The 17,136-nt window shown below is 43.9% G+C and overlaps 2 protein-coding genes across 2 annotated transcripts; both read right to left on the bottom strand.

Moving 5' to 3' along the window:
• Positions 1–10,027: 10,027 nt before the first annotated feature.
• LOC123097900 (defensin-like protein) lies at positions 10,028–10,459 on the bottom strand. The gene is made up of 2 exons (XM_044519749.1): positions 10,396–10,459; positions 10,028–10,316 (listed from the first exon to the last, which is right to left on the bottom strand). Exons 1-2 carry the CDS (start codon positions 10,457–10,459, stop codon positions 10,144–10,146), a joined length of 237 nt encoding a protein of 78 aa, XP_044375684.1. The 3' UTR covers positions 10,028–10,143.
• An 818-nt stretch (positions 10,460–11,277) lies between these two features.
• On the bottom strand, positions 11,278–17,136 carry LOC123097893 (probable U3 small nucleolar RNA-associated protein 7). Its single transcript, XM_044519743.1, has 8 exons — positions 16,992–17,136; positions 16,674–16,797; positions 16,463–16,552; positions 15,684–15,816; positions 15,130–15,251; positions 13,746–13,813; positions 13,150–13,198; positions 11,278–12,483 (listed from the first exon to the last, which is right to left on the bottom strand). Exons 2-8 carry the CDS (start codon positions 16,785–16,787, stop codon positions 11,455–11,457), a joined length of 1,605 nt encoding a protein of 534 aa, XP_044375678.1. The 5' UTR covers positions 16,788–16,797; positions 16,992–17,136; the 3' UTR covers positions 11,278–11,454.

Genomic DNA, 17,136 nt, shown 5'->3' with positions numbered 1-17,136 from the left:
GGACATCATCATAATGTGCACAATGTGACCAAGGGGTTGATCACAGGATGATGTGTTACGGAACGAGTAAAGAGACTTGCCGGTAACGAGATTGAACAAGGTATCGGCATGCCGACGATCGAATCTCGGGCAAGTACAATACCGCTAGACAAAGGAAATTGTATACGGGATTGATTGAGTCCTTGACATCGTGGTTCATCCGATGAGATCATCGTAGGAACATGTGGGAGCCAACATGGGTATCCAGATCCCGTTGTTGGTTATTGACCGGAGAACGTCTCGGTCATGTCTGAATGGTTCCCGAACCCGTAGGGTCTACACACTTAAGGTTCGATGACGCTAGGGTTATAGGGAATAGATATACGTGGTTACCGAATGTTGTTCGGAGTCCCGGATGATATCCCGGACGTCACGAGGAGTTCCGGAATGGTCCAGAGGTAAAGATTTATATATGGGAAGTCCTGTTTTGGTCACCGAAAAAGTTTCGGGTGTTATCGGTAATGCACCGGGACCACCGGGAGGGTCCCGGGGGTCCACCAAGTGGGGCCACCGGCCCCAGAGTGTAGCATGGGCCAAGTGTGGGAGGGGACCAGCCCCAAGTGGGCTGGTGCACCCCCCCCCCCCCCACAAGGGCCCAAGGCGCCTAGGGTTTGGGGAGGGGGCGCCTCCACCTTGCTTGGGGGGCAAGTTTCCCCCTCTCCCCCCTTGGCCGCCACCCTAGATGGGTTTTTGGGGCAGCCGCACCCCTTGGGGTGGGAACCCTAAAGGGGGCGCAGCCCCCTCCCTCTCCCCTATATATACTTGAGGTTTTGGGGCTGCCATACACATGAGTTTCCACCTCTCCCTGGCGCAGCCCTACCTCTCTTTCTCCTTGTCTCTCGCGGTGCTTGGCGAAGCCCTGCTGGATCACCACGCTCCTCCATCACTACCACGCCGTTGTGCTGCTGCTGGATGGAGTCTTCCCTAACCTCTCCCTCTCTCCTTGCTGGATCAAGGCATGGGAGATGTCACCGGGCTGTACGTGTGTTGAATGCGGAGGTGCCATCCGTTCGGCACTAGGATCTCCGGTGATTTGGATCACGACGAGTACAACTTCTACAACCCCGTTCTCTTGAACGCTTCCGCTTAGCGATCTACAAGGGTATGTAGATGCACTCCTCTCTCTCTCGTTGCTAGTCTCTCCATAGATAGATCTTGGTGACTCGTAGGAATTTTTTTGAATTTCTGCTACGTTCCCCAACAGTGGCATCATGAGCTAGGTCTATTGCGTAGATTCTTTGCACGAGTAGAACACAAAGTAGTTGTGGGCATTGATTTTGTTCAATATGCTTACCGTTACTAGTCCAATCTTGTTTCGACGGTATTGTGGGATGAAGCGGCCCGGACCGACCTTACACGTACACTTACGTGAGACAGGTTCCACCGATTGACATGCACTGGTTGCATAAGGTGGCTAGCGGGTGCCAGTCTCTCCCACTTTAGTCAGATCACATTCGATGAAAAGGGTCCTTATGAAGGGTAAATAGCAATTGACATATCACGTTGTGGTTTTTGCGTAGGTAAGAAATGTTCTTGCTAGAAACCCATAGCAGCCACGTAAAACATGCAAACAACAATTAGAGGACATCTAACTTGTTTTTGCAGGGTATGCTATGTGATTTGATATGGCCAAAAGAATGTAATGAATGATATGTGATGTATGAGATTGATCATGTTCTTGTAATAGGAATCACGACTTGCATGTCGATGAGTATGACAACCGGCAGGAGCCATAGGAGTTGTCTTAATTTATTGTATGACTTGCGTGTCATTGAACAACGCCATGTAATTACTTTACTTTATTGCTAACCGGTATCCATAGTAGTAGAAGTAATAAGTTGGCGAGACAACTTCATGGAGACACGATGATGGAGATCATGGTGTCATGCCGGTGACGATGATGATCATGGAGCCCCGAAGATGGAGATCAAAAGGAGCAAAATGATATTGGCCATATCATGTCACTATTTGATTGCATGTGATGTTTATCATGTTTATGCATCTTATTTGCTTAGAACGACGGTAGTAAATAAGATGATCCCTCATTAAAATTTCAAGAAAGTGTTCCCCCTAACTGTGCACCGTTGCGAAAGTTCGTCGTTTCGAAGCACAACATGATGATCGGGTGTGATAGATTCTAACGTTCACATACAACGGGTGTAAGCCAGATTTACACACGCGAAACACTTAGGTTAACTTGACGAGCCTAGCATGTACAGACATGGCCTCGGAACACAAGAGGCCGAAAGGTCGAGCATGAGTCGTATGGTGGATACGATCAACATGAAGATATTCACCGATGATGACTAGTCCATCTCACGTGATGATCGGACATGGCCTAGTTGATTCGGATCATGTAATCACTTAGATGAAGGGAGGGATGTCTATCTGAGTGAGAGTTCATTAGATGAACTTAATTATCCTGAAGATAGTCAAAAACCCTTTGAAAATTATGTCATAGCTCGCGCTTCAGTTCTACTGTTTTAGATATGTTCCTAGAGAAAATATAGTTGAAAGTTGACAGTAGCAATTATGCGGACAGTAGAAGGCTTATGTCCTTAATGCACCGCTCAGTGTGCTGAACCTCGAATGTCGTCTGTAGATGTTGCGAACATCTGACATACACGTTTTGATAACTACGTGATAGTTCAGTTAAACGGTTTAGAGTTGAGGCACCAAAGACGTTTTCAAAAAGTCGCGGAACATATGAGATGTTTTGAGGGCTGAAATTGGGATTTCAGGCTCGTGCCCACGTCAAGAGGTATAAGACCTCCGACGATTTTCTTAGCCTGCAAACTAGGGGAGAAAAGCTCAATCGTTGAGCTTGTGCTCAGATTGTCTGAGTACAACAATGACTTGAATCGAGTGGGAGTTGATCTTCCAGATGAGATAGTGATGTTTCTCCAAAGTCATTGCCACCAAGCTGCTAAAGCTTCGTGATGAACTATAACAAATCAGGGATAAATATGATGATCCTTGAGATATTCGCGATGTTTGACACCGCGAAAGTAGAAATCAAGAAGGAGCATCAATTGTTGATGGTTGGTGAAACCACTAAGTTTCAAGAAGGGCAAGGGCAAGAAGGGATACTTCGTGAAACAGCAAATCAGCTGCTTCTCTAATGAAGAAACCCAAGGTTGAACCCAAACCTGAGACTAAGTGCTTCTGTAATAAGGGGAACAGCCACTGGAGCAGAATTACCCTGGATACTTGGTAGATAAGAAGGCTGGCAAGGTCGATAGAAGTATATTGGATATACATTATGTTAATGTGTACTTTACTAGTACTCCTAGTAGCACCAGGGTATTAGATACCGGTTTGGTTGCTAAGTGTTAGTAACTCGAAATAAAAGCTATGCAATAAACGGAGACTAGCTAAAGGTGAGTTGACGATATGTGTTGGAAGTGTTTCCAAGGTTGATGTGATCAAACATCGCATGCTCCCTCTACCATCAAGATTAGTATTAAACCTAAATAATTGTCATTTGGTGTTTGCATTGAGCATAGACATGATTGGATTATGTCTATCGCAATACGGTTATTCATTTAAGGAGAATAATGGTTACTCTATTTATTTGAATAATACCTTCAATGGTCTTGCACCTAAAAGAATGGTTTGTTGAATCTCGATCGTAGTGATACACATTTTCATGCCAAAAGATATAAGATAGTAATGATAGTACCACTTACTTGTGGCACTGCCATGAAAGTCATATTGGTATAAAATGCATGAAGAAGCTCCATGTTGATGGATCTTTGGACTCACTCGTTTTTGAAAAGTTTGAGACATGCGAACCATGTCTATTGGTGTATGCGCATGAAGAAACTCCATGCAGATGGATCGTTTGGACTCACTTGATTTTGAATCACTTGAGATATGCAAATCATACCACATGGGCAAGATGACTGAAAAGCCTCGTTTTCAGTAAGATGGAACAAGATAGCAACTTGTTGGAAGTAACACATTTTGATGTGTGCAGTCCAATGAGTGCCGAGGCATGCAGTGAATATCATTATGTTCTTACTTCACAGATGATTTGAGTAGATGTTGAGTATATTTACTTGATGAAACACAAGTCTGAATTATTGAATGGTTCAAGTAATTTCGGAGTGAAGTTAAAGATCATCGTGACAAGAGGATAAAATGTCTATGATATGATCATAGAGATGAGTATCTGAGTTACGAGCTTTGGCACGCAATTAAGGCATTGAGGAAATTGTTTCACAATTAATACCACCTGGAACACCATAGTGTGATGGTGTGTCCGAACATCATAGTTGCACCCTATTGGATATGGTGCGTACCATGATGTCTCTTATCGAATTACCACTATCGCTCATGGGTTAGGCATCAGAGACAACCGCACTCACTTTAATAGGGCACCACGTAATTCCGTTGAGATGACACCGTATGAACTATGGTTTGGAGAAACCTAAGTTGTCGTTTCTTGAAAGTTTGGGGCTGCGACGCTTATCTGAAAAAGGTTTCATCGTGATAAGCTCGAACCCAAAACTAATAAATGCATCTTCATAGGATACCCAAAATGGTTGAGTATACCTCCTATTTCAGATCCGGAAGCAAAAGTAATTGTTTCTAGAAACGGGTCCTTTCTCGAGGAATAGTTTCTCTCGAAAGAATTAAGTGGGAGGATGGTGGAGACTTGATGAGGTTGTTGAACCATCACTTCAACTAGTGTGTAGCAGGGCACAGGAAGTTGTTCCTGTGGCACCTACACCAATTGAAGTAGAAGCTTATGATAGTGATCATGAAACTTTAGATCAAGTCACTACCAAACCTCGTAGGTCGACAAGGATGCATACTGCTTCAGAGTGGTACGTAATCCTGTCTTGGAGGTCATGTTGCGAGACAACTATGAACCTACGAGCTATGGAGAAGCGATGGTGGGCCCGGATTCCGACAAATGGCTCGAGGCCATGAAATCCGAGAGAGGATCCATGTATGAAAACAAAGTGTAGACTTTGGCAGAACTGCTTGATGGTCGTAAGGCTATTGGGTACAGATGGATTTTAAAAGGAAGACGGACAATGATGGTAAGTATCACCATTAAGAAAGCTCAACTTGTCATTAAGATGTTTTCCGACAAGTTCAAGGAGTTGACTACGGTGAGGCTTTCTCACTCGTAGCGATGCTAAGAGTCTGTCAGAATTGGATTAGTAGTTACTGCATTATTTATGAAATCTTGCAGATAGGATGTCAAAACATTGTTTCCTCGACAATTTTCTTGAGGAAAGGTTGTATGTGATACAACCAGAAGGTTTTAACAATCCTGAAAGACACTAACAAGTATGCAAAGCTCCAGCAATCCTTCTAAGGACTGGAGTAAGCATCTCGGAGTTGGAATATATGCTTTGATGAGATGATCAAAGATGTTGGGTTTATACAAAGTTTATGAGAAACTTGTATTTCCAAAGAAGTGAGTGGGAGCACTATAGAATTTCTGATAAGTATATGTGAATGACATATTGTTGATCCGAAGTGATGTAGAATTTCTGGAAAGCATATAGGGTTATTTGAAAAGTGTTTTTCAATAGAAAACCTGAATTAAGCTGCTTGAACATTGAGCATCAAGATCTACTAGGATATATCAAAAACGCTAAATGGTACTTTCAAATGAGCACATACCTTGATATGATCTTGAAGGTGTTCAAGATGGATCAGTCAAAGAAGGAGTTCTTGCCTGAGTTGTAAGGTATGAAGTTAAGAGTTAAAGCTCGACCACAGCAGAAGAGAGAGAAAGGACGAAGGTCGTCCCCTATGCTTCAGACGTAGGCTCTATAGTATGCTATGCTGTGTACCGCACCGGAAGTGTGCCTTGCCATGAGTCAGTCAAGGGGTACAAGAATGATCCAGGAACGGATCATTGGACAGCGGTCAAAATTATCCTTAGAGGAATAAGGAAATGGTTCTCGATTATGGAGGTGATAAAGAGTTCGGCGTAAAGGGCTACGTCGATGCAAGCTTTAACACCTATCCGAATGACTCTGAGTAGCAAACCGGATACGTATAGTGGAGCAACCATTTAGAATAGCTCCAAATGGAGCATGGAAGCAACATTTACAATATGACCTAGAGATTTGCGAAATACATACGGATCTGAATGTTGCAGACCCGTTGACTAAAACCTCTCTCAGAAGCAAAACATGATCAAACCCCAGAACTCATTGAGTCTTAATCACATGGTGATGTGAACTAGTTTAGTGACACTAGTAAACTCTTTGGATGTTGGTCACATGTCGATGTGACCTATCAGTGTTAATCACATGGCGATGTGAACTAGATTATTGACTCTAGTGCAAGTGGGAGACTGTTGGAAATATGCCCTAGAGGCAATAATAAATTAGTTATTATTATTATATTTCCTTGTTCATGATAATCGTTTATTATCCATGCAATAATTGTATTGATAGGAAACTCAGATACATGTGTGGGTACATAGACACACCATGTCCCTAGTAAGCCTCTAATTGACTAGCTCGTTGATCAGTAGATGGTTACGGTTTCCTGACCATGGACATTGGATGTCGTTGATAACGGGATCACATCATTAGGAGAATGATGTGATGGACAAGACCCAATCCTAAGCCTAGCACAAAGATCGTGTAGTTCGTATGCTAAAGCTTTCCTATGTCAAGTATCATTTCCTTAGACCATGAGATTGTGCAACTCCCGGATACCGTAGGAATGCTTTGGGTGTGCCAAACATCACAACGTAACTGGGTGGCTATAAATGTGCACTATCGGTATCTCCGAAAGTGTCTGTTGGGTTGGCACGAATCGAGACTGGGATTTGTCATTTCGGTTGACGAAGAGGTATCTCTGGGCCCACTCGGTAGGACATCATCATAATGTGCACAATGTGACCAAGGGGTTGATCACGGGATGATGTGTTACGGAACGAGTAAAGAGACTTGCCGGTAATGAGATTGAACAAGGTATCGGCATACCGACGATCGAATCTCGGGCAAGTACAATACCGCTAGACAAAGGGAATTGTATACGGGATTGATTGAGTCCTTGACACCGTGGTTCATCCGATGAGATCATCGTAGGAAAATGTGGGAGCCAACATGGGTATCCAGATCCCGTTGTTGGTTATTGACCGGAGAACGTCTCGGTCATGTCTGCATGGTTCCCGAACCTGTAGGGTCTACACACTTAAGGTTCGATGACGCTAGGGTTATAGGGAATAGATATATGTGGTTACCGAATGTTGTTCGGAGTCCCGGATGAGATCCCGGACGTCACGAGGAGTTCCTGAATGGTCCGGAGGTAAAGATTTATATATGGGAAGTCCTGTTTTGGTCACTGAAAAAGTTTCGGGTGTTATCGGTAATGTACCAGGACCACCGGGAGGGTCCCGGGGGTCCACCAAGTGGGGCCACCGGCCCCAGAGGGTAGCATGGGCCAGCCCCAGGTGGGCTGGTGCGCCCCCCTCCCCCCCCCCCCACAAGGGCCCAAGGCGCCTAGGGTTTGGGGAGGGGGCGCCTCCACCTTGCTTGGGGGGGGGGGGGGGGCAAGTTTTTTCCCCCTCTCCCCCCTTGGCCGCCACCCTAGATGGGTTTTTGGGGCAGCCGCACCCCTTGGGGTGGGAACCCTAAAGGGGGCGCAGCCCCCTCCCTCTCCCCTATATATACTTGAGGTTTTGGGGCTGCCATACACATGAGTTTCCACCTCTCCCTGGCGCAGCCCTACCTCTCTTTCTCCTTGTCTCTCGCGGTGCTTGGCGAAGCCCTGCTGGATCACCACACTCCTCCATCACCACCACGCCGTTGTGCTGCTGCTGGATGGAGTCTTCCCCAACCTCTCCCTCTCTCCTTGCTGGATCAAGGCATGGGAGACGTCACCGGGCTGTACGTGTGTTGAACGCGGAGGTGCCGTCCGTTCGGCACTAGGATCTCCGGTGATTTGGATCACGACGAGTATGACTCTTTCAACCCCGTTCTCTTGAACGCTTCCGCTTAGCGATCTACAAGGGTATGTAGATGCACTCCCCTCTCTCTCGTTGCTAGTCTCTCCATAGATAGATCTCTGTGACTCGTAGAAATTTTTTTAAATTTCTGCTACGTGCCCCAACAGCATTTCCCCCCTCAGAAGTATCTCTAAAACACAAAAATACATGTTGCATGCGTTTCCATTGGGAAACAAATGATCTGGTGGCCCGCATGGCCGCATCTAGCTAATTGCATGCACGTACGGTTAGACTACTCGCAGTGTATGATTCTAACTTCATAGTGCATATTATCTCCGTCCTGATTTATTGGTCCCACTAATTGTAAATTATGTCAAATTTTAACCATAGATTTAACTAATAAAATGTAATACATGTCATGTTTTTGTTGACATGCATTAACATTTTGTTAATTAAATATTTGGTCAAATTTTGGCACAAATTATAAAGATGACCAATAAACCAGGACGAAGGTAGTACTACGTTACAACCTTAGATAATCTTGTTTGTTGTTTTGCACGACACACGGTAGTAATTAGTTTTATTAAGATACAGTATCATTGATATGATACTAGCTTTCGGCACTGATTCTCGTGTGAGGTTGTTCGTACATGAGGGTGGAGGCACAGAAACGAGGATATGTGAAATTAGCATAAATACACCTTAACTTGTAAAATTTTAGTAAAATTGAACTAAAAGTAAATACACCGTATATAAGGGAATGAAGGGAGTATTTCACAACACCTAGCTGCCAACTCTGAGTGTAAGTGGCAGCTCCAAGAATTTCTAGCACGTATGAATGAATCTATGCTAGACAAAGAAATATATTTTGTCAACGAAAGTGATGTTCTAAGCCCTAGCTCATGTGAGCGTGTGTGAACAGTAAACTAATTTTTTGTGTGTGAAACATTGATGATATGTTTGTTAGATCGCAAATTTCATCATGAAATGAAATCCCTGGAAAATGTGGCAAAAAAAAACCAATGCTCCAAAATATATGGAGCATCGATTTTGTTTCTTTTGCCTTGGTTTCCACGAATGTAATATGGTGATGAAATTTTGCAAGTACAAACATTTTGTCAATGTTTCACACAAAAAAAATGAGATTTTTTTTTCACCTGAAAGAACCTGTATTTGCAGATCCTTATGTAAGAGGGTCTTCAACCAGACACTCAAATCGTCCTCATATATCTATATATCCGGACAGTGTGTGGATACGTACAAAAGAAGCCTTCAACCGAGTCCTCAAAAACCTCCGTTTGCCATGGCTGTCCGCAAATCCACTAACCCAGCCATGTGTGAAAGAAACGGAGGTGTCCGGACAGTCCGTCCGACCGGCCCATCTTTGACCTTTTTCTTCTTTCCTTTCACTAATGGAGAATTGACCACCCTATCAACCATGTGCTTGTGTTTAGACAATTTGAAAATGGATTAAGAAATATCGTTCTGTACCTTGACAAATGAGGGTCTAAAGCAGACCCTCATTGTGGCAAATGACCATTGTGGTTGGAGACGTTTAATCCATGCATGCATAAGCACCCAATATCACAATCAATTACAACATACATGTGGGCAGGAGAAGGATGACCGAGAAACCGCCACTGAGATAGTTCTGAAGGGTTAAGATGACATGTTTGTTTTGTGTCTTATGTAGTTGAAGAGGAAGATGTGCATATGAAGGTTTCGATTGGATTTTGACTCTTTTTTCCCCTCAAATCAACACAAGGTTCATAACTACCCTCTTATCGCAGGGCGTTTATCTAGCCAAGACTTAGATCTGGCTCTACCCAAACTTTTTTGGTTAACCCCACTTGTCGGACTTTTGCTAATCTGTTTTGGATGTTTGCCATGTCAATTTGATTGCCCACCGTATACTCCTGTTCTGAGGGACAAACATGTGACTAACAATTACTCTCTTTTAGTATTCTTTTTTGAGAGAAATCTCTCTTAGTACATAATTTGTGCGATACAAAATAATCTCAGAACTGGGCCCTAGTGAAGTCCACTGAGTTTCGGCCATATTCGTGTGAACCTTCCAACAAAATCCAAGGTCAAAAAGAAAAGAACAAACTAGAGTAGCACAGAACTGTAATTCCCTTTTTATTCTACTCGTGTGTTCTTCACGCACTAGCTAGCTAGCAATTCTTGCTGCACGTGCAGCGGTAGGCTCCGCTGCCGGTGCAGTCGCCGGAGTCATAGCCCTCGTTCCGGCACGTGATGGCGCACTCCTCCGGGTCGAAGCACGATCCGGTGCACTTCTTGCACGGAGCGTGCTCGCATGCCGTCGCCTCCCGCACAGGCCCCATCTCTGCACGCATCAAGAACGATCAGTCTCAGGTTAGGTTTGAAGTTACTAAGGCTATCAGGAGAAACAAACAGTCAATTACCTGTGGCCAGGAGGAGAAGCAGGAGAAGGACGGCGGCCGGGAAAAGCTTCGACGAAACCGCCATTGTTGCGGGAGCTCTTCTTCTGGAGGAGTAAGAGAGAAATGGGGAGCTGTGTTTGGAGATGACAGGAGGGAGATTGGGGTAGGCTTCTTATATAGTCGAAGGTGAGGACGTGCATAGGAATGATTTGATTGGATTTTGGGGATAGGCCTCCTATGTAGTGACATGAATCTCAAGACTTGATTGCTGGAATCAACGCACGTTCATTAAAAAGGATTGGCTGCCTAAAGCCATGGCTAATAATAGGGCAACCTGCATGATGACTATATCTTGCTGCCTTGGATGATAGTGACATGATAGTTCAGTGGGACGCAAACCCCTAAAGCGGTAGTTTTTTGTCAATAACTTGCCTTCATCGCCTCCACTGCCATGGAAACAAAACCTAATAAAAAAGAAAAAGAAATCAAACAGGTCCCCACTCGTATTGCCGACGACGAGAACGTCGGACAGGGGAGAGGAGGGGCCGAGACAGCAGTGTGGACTGTGGAGGAGACCTTCGGCGGTGGCGACAACTAAGGTTGGGAACAGGAAACTGTTCTGTATAATTTTCGGTGGAATTTGATAGTTTCTTCATGCTACAACCGAAAAACATATACACAAGTAACACATGCCCCCTTTCCCAGCAGTAACCACCAGACCTATGCTTTTTGTTTCTTTCTATGCTGCATTGGTCGGGATTTCTGACCCAAAGGACATTTATCCTACAAAAACAGTGTTGTGAATTCCAATAGGAATTGGAGCTCGGCACATAAAACAGTGTTAGACACCACCAAGGCACAAGTAATTAGATCAAACGGGCCTCTCAAGCCTCAACCTCATCATCATCAAACATAAAAGATACGCCAGCCCAGGAAGAAGAGCTGACCTAAACCAAACTTCAACCTGGAGAACGTAATGCCCAGCAGAGAATAAAATTTTGGTGCATATTTTTCTAACAAGTTCACTTGCCAGCTACTCCTTTACATAATACTCCGATAATGATAAGTTGATAACTAAGATCACGATTGCCTGTTCTTGGCAAACCGCTGCAATGTTTTCGGCAGCCCGGTCTCATCGCTGATCCGCTGTTTCTTATCCGGGTGCCCACTGGCTTCCTTGTGTTGATCCAACAAAGGCCTCTTGGCTCTGAGAACCTCCTCCTCCTCCTTCTTGGCCCGCCTGCTCGGCTTACTCCTACCCTTGGTCTTATTCTTGACCCTAATGTTCTTGGCGGCCTCGACGGCACCTTCAATCTCGTCCTCGATCTCTTTCTTGGTTTTCTTCTTTTTCTTCTTCAGTTGTTTTACGGTGGCTATCACATTCGGATCAAGCATGATGGTCTCTGGTTGGAGCTTGTCAAGGAGGGCTTGCACCTCCTTCTCCTGCCTTTGCTTCCCGGTCTCCATGGGGTTGTCAACGAAGGTATCGAAGTTTGGCTCGCCTGATCCAGGAATGAGAATGGAGGAAAATCCCTTGGAGTGCCCGATCCCACAGATGTCCTCGTAAGGGCGGAACAAAACCTTGCCCACCTGATATCCCTTTATCATTCTGTGCTTCATATAGATTTTATAGTCCTGGCCCCCGCAATCCCTGTATATCTCCACTAGAGACCCGTTGCTGCTCGCCAACAACCCCTTCTGGCTGAAATCTAGGGACTGAGCACGTGCGGTGTATGAATGCACAACCTCAAACTTCCTGAGATCCCAAATCTTAATCTTCCGGTTCCGGTCAGCACCTGCAGTTGCCATAAGGTGACCACCCCTGTCAAATGCGACTGCAGTCAGAGGACCCTTATGGCACAACATTGTGACAAGGGGTTTCGCACTGGTTGGCTTCCACATTGTGAGTTTCCCACGAGCATGTCCAAGGCCAATGACGGCATTGTAGGGATTTACCCGCATCACGTCCGTACGTCCAAGACCTGTGCTGTAGTTTGCAACCATCTCACCAGTGCTCATATCTTGGTAGTGGAGCTGCCCGAAGCTGTTTATCGATGCCAAGAGTAAGTGTTTATCCAGAAACTGAAGCTTCAGCGATTCGCCATGTTCCTGTGAAACGGAAGAGTGATCACTGTTAGATTCCCAAAAAGAAGTATTTTGGAGATACCACGTCTTTCGTGGACATGCATTGGGTACAAATTAGATGACAGATAGCTAAGAAATGAGTGTTACTACACTGTTATGATGCTAAAGAAACAGAAGCACTGTCCAAAGTAATTCCTTCCGACAAAAAAAATGCAGTACCCAACTGTTTTAGTACTAATAAAGTTTATTTTGAAAGCCTCGGGGGGAAAAAAGTATCTCACTCATTAACAAAGGAACAATCAATTCAGCTATTTGCATGGTGCTATTTTACCACCACAAAGCTTTCAGTTATCAAAAATGTGTCTGGATGTACACTGACATGGACATTGATAGCGACACGTGGTTTGGGCACTACTTTGCTAGTTTTCCAAGTTCAAAAACGGGAGGTTCTGTATTGCGATTAGCTGATCGAAGAACAAATCACTTGATTGTACCTAACATAAAAACTTGAGTTCTATTAATCATTAGTTCCGTGGAGTTCTTAAAAAAGGAGAACAGGAACATATATTACTACTATTTCTACATATTAAAGCATGTTACCAACATTTACAAGTTACAACAACTTCCTCAGAACCATCAATAACCAGGGCAAAGTTACGAAGAACATGGAGGTATTCAAACCATGATTACCTTTAGACAGTGAATTTCTGTGCCATGACGATTATATATGTAGGTATACCTGTTACAACAATATTCAGTATTCTTGCGAGGAACTAACAAAGTACAGGATTCATCAGCATAATCAGCCCTTCACAACTTGTAAGCACCATTTGCACATAGAGTATTAATACACGGCTTACCAAAAAAACAGTTCCAGAGTCCAGAGCAACAACCCATTTCTCAAATATTGAAGTCAGAAGGCAATTCTATGCTGTACCTAGCTCACACATTTATGCACTAACAATTCAAGAAACTGCTAGAAATTAGACTTGTTCACCGATGCCATTTTTATGATAATGCCCCACTTTTGGGAAAGTGTACAAGGAAATGATGTAGCGAATCATGTTGGCATGTGTTGCATAATTCTATAGCCTGATTGGTCCACAGATCAAACTTATTCTGACAACGGTTCTTATTTTGTTGAGCATGGGTTTGTGCATCCTTACTTTACATCATCAAGCTGTAGGGGTCATCTTATTACATCTTTTTTAGCACATGGAACATGTTGATATACTTCATGAGAAATGGAAATATGTCGCAAAGCTTGAGTAGAGTCAATAAATTACTTTTTCTGGGCGACTGCAAAGAGTTGCTCGTTCTGTAAAAATGCCACGTCGCGCACAGTTTCCTTCACCTATAAAAAAAGGTAAGATCAGAGAAGTACAATACTTATATGAGGTGCAACAAGAAATAATGTTGGAGATGTCTACAGTCACAGTGATTTTATAAAAACCAGAGGCTGATGTCAGAGAAAAGTAGGGGACAATATTAGAATCGAGTGTGGATTTTTTGTGCCAGTGTACCCTCTATCTAGACCATTCAGTTTGTGTCAACATTCGTGGTATCCTTATATAGAAATTTCTCCTTTTTTACGAGGGACAAACAATGCGAAGGGATCAGGTCCGCTTTCTTTCATCAAGGTTCAAAAGATGCTATTAGGCGCTGCTTACATGCTCCGCTATGAACTAAAACATGGGGGCAGGGGACACCATTTTCCAGACTCCACGAGCCACACTCCCCTACCGCCACGAAGCATCCTCCTCCAGCTGCCTGCTGCAACGACCTGTACATTCTCCACATCCACCCTCCATCCTACTCCCTTACCGCTCTATGTAATTTTTACTCTTGGATGCATGGTCCTTGGCCCAGGTGCTCGGTTTGCTACTTGGCTCACCATGTTCCAGGTGACCGTCTAGGAACTAGGCAACCATACACCACCCGCTTACCTTGGAAACCAACGGAGAGAAACAATGGACTTTACTCCTCTCTAGGCAAACAAGAAAAACTACCTACAGTAAACTCAGCGTATTTGATCTGAATTTGAGCTGCTATCACTCAAATCATATGAAATGAAAAACTCAATGACTAGGTCTACTAAGTCGTAAACTCAACTTGTACTAGGTGCACTCACAGGTTATCAGAATAACCGGAGTACAAGGCTGATTATAACTAAGTACAAGGGCGATTAAACCATGTAATGTAAACCCTGCAAGGTGAGCAAGCTGTTGGGTAGCAGTTACTCTAGTTTCAATACCTTGGAACAATCTGAAGTATTAAGTAGTTCCTTGACTTCAACACCCACGCCTTCCATCAATTAAAATGTGCATCATCTTTACTTACAACTTACGAGCACACAAAATAGATATCCTTATTTCTCGATGGTATCTTAGCCTCTTAGGCTCTTAGCCTTCGCATGCGTATATTTTTCGAACTAGCAAACGAAACCCCAGCGTTCATTTAGTTCTTGCTTTCAAGTTGGTCTAACAAAAGGCACAAACTTCTAGTGCTGCTAACTTCCACCAAAATTGAGGACCAGACTAAGATCATTCTCGCGAGTCTAATTTATGAGCAAAGCACTGAAATTCAATAGCGAACATTTTACTGAGAAAAAAAGAACAGAAGAGAAGTAAACCTGCATACTGACAAACTGCTTAAATACTGAAAGCTGACCTCAAATTCATTGATGAGTTCCATATTATTCAACATATCCATAAATGCAATATGACCTTTTCGCCCACCTACTATCATGTAGCGCCCATTTGGTGTGTATTCTAGAGTATAAGGACCAAGCACTGCATACAAAACAGCTAGTCAGCACCCTCATACAACTCATGGTCATAAACCATAATTAGGGAAACTGACAGTTAGCATTCAGCAAGGTCGCAACATAGAGTATGCCTAATGAAATAACATAAGAGCCTGCAGCAGAGTTCTTTCACTGAATTATTCAATTAGGAAAACTGTTTAGTCATACAAAGCTGATAGAGCCAATGTTATGTTATGGTTACAAATGTTTTACAGGCTAACTTGCATCTTCCTTTCACGTAAACAGTAAGAAGGGTATATGTAACAACCACATTGTAAGTCTATAAAGGCATACACAATAAGAATCAAGAAATACGATATCGTCAATCTGAGCTGGGCATCATGTAGCTATTTTGGTACTGGATAATGTAGCTAGGGTGGCAGATTCAGATAATACTGTAACAGATCTACATATTTACCAGGTAAGATCATGTCAAATGATTTTCTTGAACTCCAAATGTCCACCTTTGGCAGAATCGACCACTGCTCAAATCTGTATGTCTTTTCGAGACCTTCAGGCTCTAGATAGCCCCCAACGCTAGGCAATAGCCACTGTAAATTGAGTAAAAGAAAAATCAGCGTAGTGCAAATTATCTCATGTTTGCACAAGTTAGTTCGACTGGATAGTTGTTTAGCATGAAAATCAAGAGGCATGAGGTAGACAAAGAATTTACATGGGTGCAGTGTTATATTATGTTCCGACGAGCACCATGGAGTTATGCAAGAGAGTCCATACTCAAAGTGACATATAGCCATATCTATCTATGCCATAATTGTCAAGCAATGTGAATTAAGACGATCCAAAAAGAGTATGTGTATACTCAGTAAATTTTACTCCTTGTCACGGTAGATTCGTCGAAAACCTACTGGGCGGTCTTTCGCCGACTAGCCATCATCTCTTTAACGGCAACGCCAGATCAATCCATGTTTACATTTAAAATGTGGATTCTATACATATGAGTAGAGCACTTCATCCAAACAGTTCCACATGACACTGGTGAATAGCTAAAGAAGAGCTATATATATTCTAGAACATCACACTGTCACAAGTCACTAGTCTAGAATGCCAGATTCCCTTGTCATGCATACCCTGTTGGTTAGTGCCCCCGAGATTTTCAGTGAGATAGCTACATATATATATATGTTGTATGAATCAACAAATTCACACACGTTCTGCAACAAATCCACAAACACAGACCTTTTCAGCCTGCGCGGCAGCTTTGGCGGACACTCCAATCAGCTTCTCCTTTCCAGCGAGCTGCCCTTTCAGTTTCTTGTCGCGCAAATCCTGTTACGGAGAAAACCAAAAATGTCAGCTTCACTTCTGAAGTATTATAGCAGGCAGAGCATCTAGCACCTGAATCTCCAACAACTGCACTAGTAGGACAGTAGCAGAGCAGCAATCTCACCCCCAGGTTAGCAGCCTTCCCCCGGGAGAACCTGGCCACCTTCATCTCCATCTCGTCCGGAGAGCCTCGGCGGTTCTCCCTCTCACTGGGGTCTCCTTCCGTGGCGATCCCCATCCTGCTCAACCTGTCACAATCTCACAATGGAAAATCGAAATTAACAACGAGACGGCCACGCGAGTGAATTTACAGGAATAAACTCCTGAAAACAAAATCGAGCAGATATCGTGGCGTTAGCATGTTGATTAGAAGCATCGGCATTCATCTGCCCTGCAATTGTATAGGTCATCAGTGGGGGTTTGACTGATCACAAGTTCATACCTCGGAACCCAAAACCCAGTGGCCAAAGCTCGTGGGCGTGTGGAGACAGCAGAGACGACGCCGCAACGATGGGAACGGGGACGGCGATGGCGACGGCGGCGACGGGGTTGATGCGTCGGCGGTGGACGCGGGCCGCGGCGGCTCA

This window comes from Triticum aestivum, chromosome 1B (assembly GCF_018294505.1).
Source record: "Triticum aestivum cultivar Chinese Spring chromosome 1B, IWGSC CS RefSeq v2.1, whole genome shotgun sequence".
NCBI lineage: Eukaryota > Viridiplantae > Streptophyta > Magnoliopsida > Poales > Poaceae > Triticum > Triticum aestivum.
This window is presented reverse-complemented; position numbering and strand designations above follow the sequence as displayed.

Bases quoted from the DNA above. Each gene is read 5' to 3' on its own strand.
- LOC123097900 (XM_044519749.1), bottom strand. From the start codon at position 10,459: ATGGCGGTTTCGTCGAAGCTTTTCCCGGCCGCCGTCCTTCTCCTGCTT. The intron at 10,317-10,395 runs GTAATTGACTGT...TGATGCGTGCAG, and splicing joins GCTTCTCCTCCTGGCCACAG to AGATGGGGCCTGTGCGGGAG.
- LOC123097893 (XM_044519743.1), bottom strand. From the start codon at position 16,787: ATGGGGATCGCCACGGAAGGAGACCCCAGTGAGAGGGAGAACCGCCGA. The intron at 16,553-16,673 runs GTGAGATTGCTG...TCTCCGTAACAG, and splicing joins GGAAGGCTGCTAACCTGGGG to GATTTGCGCGACAAGAAACT. The intron at 12,484-13,149 runs GTAATCATGGTT...TCCGTTTCACAG, and splicing joins CAGAAATTCACTGTCTAAAG to GAACATGGCGAATCGCTGAA.